The sequence below is a fragment of the Perkinsus marinus genome, assembly GCF_000006405.1.
Source record: "Perkinsus marinus ATCC 50983 genomic scaffold scf_1104296950132, whole genome shotgun sequence".
Lineage (NCBI taxonomy): Eukaryota > Perkinsozoa > Perkinsida > Perkinsidae > Perkinsus > Perkinsus marinus.
Genome location: NW_003209748.1, coordinates 42,392 through 47,446, shown reverse-complemented (window position 1 = coordinate 47,446; position 5,055 = coordinate 42,392). Strand labels below are relative to the sequence as shown.

The 5,055-nt window shown below is 47.3% G+C and overlaps 2 protein-coding genes across 2 annotated transcripts in view; both read left to right on the top strand.

The window, feature by feature from the left end:
• The window catches only part of Pmar_PMAR009761 (hypothetical protein), a gene marked incomplete at both ends in the record, with an annotated part of 4,855 nt that extends 4,338 nt beyond the window's left edge, over nt 1-517 (top strand). Inside the window, one exon of the mRNA XM_002778286.1 lies at nt 371-517. Within this exon, the coding sequence (XP_002778332.1) occupies nt 371-517 (147 nt within the window). The remainder of the gene's footprint in view (nt 1-370) is intronic.
• Nucleotides 518-1,244: 727 nt separating this feature from the next.
• The window catches only part of Pmar_PMAR009760 (hypothetical protein), a gene marked incomplete at both ends in the record, with an annotated part of 4,549 nt that continues 738 nt past the window's right edge, over nt 1,245-5,055 (top strand). The window contains 10 exons of the mRNA XM_002778285.1: nt 1,245-1,247; nt 1,920-2,055; nt 2,508-2,590; nt 2,638-2,814; nt 2,859-2,982; nt 3,189-3,270; nt 3,477-3,586; nt 3,629-3,746; nt 3,791-3,984; nt 4,030-4,145. Of these exons, the coding sequence (XP_002778331.1) occupies nt 1,245-1,247; nt 1,920-2,055; nt 2,508-2,590; nt 2,638-2,814; nt 2,859-2,982; nt 3,189-3,270; nt 3,477-3,586; nt 3,629-3,746; nt 3,791-3,984; nt 4,030-4,145 (1,143 nt within the window). The remainder of the gene's footprint in view (nt 1,248-1,919; nt 2,056-2,507; nt 2,591-2,637; nt 2,815-2,858; nt 2,983-3,188; nt 3,271-3,476; nt 3,587-3,628; nt 3,747-3,790; nt 3,985-4,029; nt 4,146-5,055) is intronic.

Here is a 5,055-nt window from a genome sequence, read left to right as displayed (position 1 = left end):
GGAGTAGGAGTAGGAGTAGGAGTAGGAGTAGGAGTAGGAGTAGGAGTAGGAGTAGGAGTAGGAGTAGGAGTAGGAGTAGGAGTAGGAGTAGGAGTAGGAGTAGGAGTAGGAGTAGGAGTAGGAGTAGGAGTAGGAGTAGGAGTAGGAGTAGGAGTAGTAGTAGTAGTAGTAGCGATTGTTCATCTCAGCTGAGATGGCAAGTTTCCTAACTACATAATGACAACCACTACACGACTTGGAGTAGAAGTGTATAAAACCCAAACGAAAATTTCCCCAAAATTTCTCTTAGAATTTTCGTACTAGTAGTTGAGGCTGCACATATTTTTCCTAATTGGTGATGATGACACTCCTCTAAAGCTGTATTCAGTAGTCGTCGTCATACGAAGAAAGGCGCAAGCTGGAGCGTACAGTAGCAGATCTACAACGTAGTGTTAAGCGGATGCAGTCTCGCGATGAGGTTGGTATTAATCGTGCTGAGATAAGGTATCTTAGGTTGCCAGGCGAAAGATACGTTTGAGGCCCGATTGAGTAACATAGAGAATATTACCAGAGAATTGTCGCGACGGCGAATCGAACCGGAGACCTATCTAAATGACAGGTGCCTTCAACCTTCAGGGGGCTTTGAGGCATGCATGGTTTAGATTCGACGCCCTTAAGGATGGACTCAGTAGTAGTCTTGTCGCCTTTTTGGAGGACTTCAAAAATGATACCACTCGCCGGGTTAGTGGTGGAGAATCGCGGAAGTTTGAAGAACTCATTGATTTATCGTTAGTTGGAGGAAATTCAGCGTCAGTCGGGAACAGCACAGTTAAGGGAAGAATTTACAGACGTTTTAATGGCGGAGGGACGGAGGATCGATGACAAGATTGACCAGTTGAGGTCTGATCTCGAGGCGCGAATTGACGAAGGAGTGGTATGAAAAATTAATTCGACATATTATTGTAGAGGAGAATCAGGCGTCATTGAAGTTGGAAATACAAACTGCTATGGTTGTCCACGACCGAGTTTCCGTAGCAGTAGGGTCAGAGCTATCTGGTGTGGATGAGTCCCTCTCCTCACGAGAAAAGGAATCTAGTGTTGGTGGTAGTAGTAGTAATGGCGGCTCTCCAGATGCTCTATTGGAAGAGTTGACCGGGGGGAATCATGATGATGATGATGACAACTGATGACATGTTATTTTTCACTGTGGTTCTTTGTTGTGGTGGGCCGCTTAGTCGTGGTGAATTCTGAGATTTTATACAACAATGGTGATAGGGAACATTCATGAGGGTATGTTTGATACTCATTCTGGTGATTTCTTAGACGATAGTGAATTCCGCGCTATATCGTCTCACTGGCTAGAGTTACTGAAATTTGTGAGAGTCATATTTCTACTATCCGATGTGGGAAAATCTGCACATGGTTAACTACGTGTGTTGGTGACAATATAAGAATTCTGGGAGGCAACTTGGGTTTTCATACACTTCTACTACCAATCGTGTGAAAATTTCTGAGCTCAGCAGCTGAGGAGAGCAAAACATATTTTCTTTCAACACTGCTACAGTACGCGCATTTTGAAGGTCCACTTTCGTGTAGTAGTTTTAGCTTCCTAACGGCTGTTCATATCAATCTGATTCTTTCTACAGGAACCCTCTAAACTTGCTTAGATATGCCATGGATTTGGTTTTCGGAAAAAAATGCATTTTTTTTACAAAAAAAATATCTCGTGTACCCATTGTGTAGAAAATTGTCTCCTTTTTTCGATGGCTACCCCCTCACCCATCGTTTCCTTCACTCCGCGGAATTTCCGTTCATCACCGGCGTCGGTCGTTCGCTTCTTCCGATACGGTAGCGATGATTCGCTTCTTGTGGTGGGCTCTCCCAATGAGGAAAATGTGATGGTAATACTGGTCAGTTTCCGGACCTCATCCGTATCTTAGCCGCTTGAACCTAAGATTCAGCAGGTCTTTCGGTACCGCTGTGAAGGTGATGAGCATCCGCAAGTGGAGGAAGTGTCGGAGCTTCCCGGTCACAACATGGGCGTATCGGACATTGCTGTGAACTCAGTCGGAACAAGTGAGGTTCATTTTTTGAGGATATATGAAGTTGAGGCAAGCGTGAAAAGTATAACACGTTCAATGAGTTCTTAAAAATTCACCACATTACCAAAAATACACGCTAGTATGAATCTACACTGTGCTAACATACGGCGAGCATCAACCCCATAACGGAGGCTCCTGACCTCAGCCGTAGGTAGTTACCCTTCAGAACTTCCCGAGAATCGTCGTTAAGATATGTCCACTTTTTCTCGTCGTTATTTTAATTCTATGATCTACTGGGGAATCGGTATTCTCTCATCAGTACTCCTGATGCCTTCTCACTCAGTCATCGTCACAAGCGGGTTGGACTCAACTGTTCGAGTTTGGAAACGGTCACGGCAGGGGAAATACGAACACTAGTATCGTCATCATTATTGGAGTAGAAACATGATAAATTCTGACCCTTTTTACTCAGTCGTAACATTCCAGCGGTTGGAGGGAAGACCATCGACATCGGCGATATTGATCACATCGCGATCCTTACTCGCGAGGCCGGTCGCTACAATGTTCTCGTGAGGACTTCCCCGTCGCACTGGTGGTAGCAGGAATCTCCTTACAGATCTCCGTTGGGTCAGCTGGTGGGAAGATCCACTTCACCGACTTGGCCACTGACGCTTCCTCGGACACGGGTGGACGAGGGACCAAGCGCCCCGTACGTCGACTCATCCCCCCAGTCGATTGTCTCTATCGCGGAGCTAAAAAGACCTATCTCGGCTGTGTTACGGCGATGCAGTTGGTGAGTAGCAACTCTGTACGGGGTAGTATCATCAACTGTTTCAGTCTGAGGATGGTTCTTACTTGGCTTATGGGACTTCGAGTGGGTACGTGGGTGTCGCTCGCCTCGTATGCGATGTCGAGGAAAGCAGTCTGCGGCTTGAGTGTGAGCTCAGAGGAGTCCTCAGATGTAGTCGTGGGGGCGCTCTTTGTGAGGGGTGATAGTAGTAGCCGCTCAGGTTTCAAGTCGGCGATATCTTCCCCAGTGCGTTGTCTCGCTACACATGGTGACATTTTGTTGGTGGGAGGCGAAGCAAATGTTGGGCGAATTATGGCGATCGATATGTATTCAACGGGTGTGGGAATCGAACCTGCGTAGTTTTGAGTTCTATTTAGGTCGCGAGTATCGGGCTATCTGGTGGATGAGAGTGGAGAGAGGAGCAGTGGTTCGAAGAGTCGAAAGACTAGAAATCCCGCAGTAGTGTCAACTTCTCTACTAGCCTGGAGGTTAGCATGTCTGGCTGTCAACCTGTAGATCCTCGGTTCAATTCCCCTCAACTACACTTGTCGTTTAAGAGCCATACTCGTTTCTGAGTCCCAAGGGCATCTGCAGCATCCCTCCTTCCTTCTATCTCTAGTGTAACTAAAGGACTTCCCTTCCCCGAGAGCATCGCCCTCATATAGGTCCTCGGACGGGACAGTGCAAAGCCATGAGCTCCCCCTAGGGCCCGAGGGCTGGGCGGATGACCAACCCGAGCCTAGTACCGTCAATTTCTTGGATCTCCGGTCGAAAGGTGAAGTTTTACCCTCTATTTTTCGTGTATTTTCCCTATTAGGAACCCTAAAGCTTTCCCCAGTGACAATCTGTGGAGTGGCTACAGCTGCTCTGAAGACTCCTCCTGCCTCGTGGCACGACTGTGCGATAGTTGCCCTGCCGAATGGGAGTATCGAGATGTAAGACGTGAATGAGGTCCTTTCGAGGGAGGAGTAACCGTCAGTTACCGACAACGCGAATGCTCTCCTCCTGAGATGCCGGAGTTGCCTATTGAGGTCGAAGGCGGCGTCTTTGATATGTTTAAATCAGCAGCATCACAACATCGTCAGTTGAATGTTGCAGAGAATTGGAATCAAGAGTTGTTGACCAAACACTATGAGGAGCCTCCCCCAGCAACAACTGCCGCTACGCAAGGAGGTTGGAGTACGTGGGTGTTGCAGGAGTACTCAGGCGCTATCTCAGGAAACGCCACAAGACCTGATGATGTTGAAATGGAGGGCGTGGACGGAGGGAAGCCCTCAGGACCTGTCGAGGCGACAGGACCATCATCGCCTTTGATCACGTCAACACAGCCTATGGTCGGCTCGTAGAGTTTCGTGAAAGCTGCTGGGATTGAGTTCGCCATGGTTAGAGGCACTGCGTTCGATGGTGTGAAATCAGAAGCGGTTGTGTGGTTACAGTACAGTTGCTCGTCATGCCGCTGTGGGGTATCAAAGTCGTGGCGACAACCGAGTCGTCGTCGGACCGTGAACTTGGGCAAGGTTTCAAGATTTAGGATGCCGTTAGGTTATTGGGGAAATGTGGACATGATATATGCCAATTTGTGTTTTGTTTTACAACATCCCTGAGAGGCTGAGTTCCAGCAGAGCACGAGGATTCGTATAATCAGCTGCATGTGGTCAGTTTTGATGACAGATTGGTAGCACATGGTGTACGTAGTGTTCGTGTCGCGAGATATCGCGCTGGCTGAGTTTCCCTCTGCTGAGCTCAGGAGTGTTTTCAATCATAGAAGTTTACGAAAAAAATCGGTAGAAATGTATAAGAACCAACAAGAATTAACTCAGAAATTTCACGGAGATTTTGGGAAATTCTTGTAGGCTTGTGTACATTTCTATTCGAATTCGTGCGTAAACTTCGGAAACCCCAAAACTCCCGAGCTGAGCTGAGGAAAGCAAAACTTTTTTCCTCCATCACTGGGATGATACGCATCTGCTAGAGGTCATAATAATATTCTTTTGTGATTCCCCACAATACGTCGGAGGTCTCCAGAACATGGATTCGCTGGAGTGTCGTTGTCCACCGGCATTATCATTCAACCGGTGTTAACGTTTATCACTCCGTCGTAATGGACATCTTCTTCTTCTGGTGCAGCATCGCTTCGACCAGGCTGGTTGTAGCGAGTATAGGGGTATTGTTGAGGGCTCAGTGTGCAGCATTGGATGTATATCGACATATTATAATTGTATATATATAAGTCGTACTGCACTC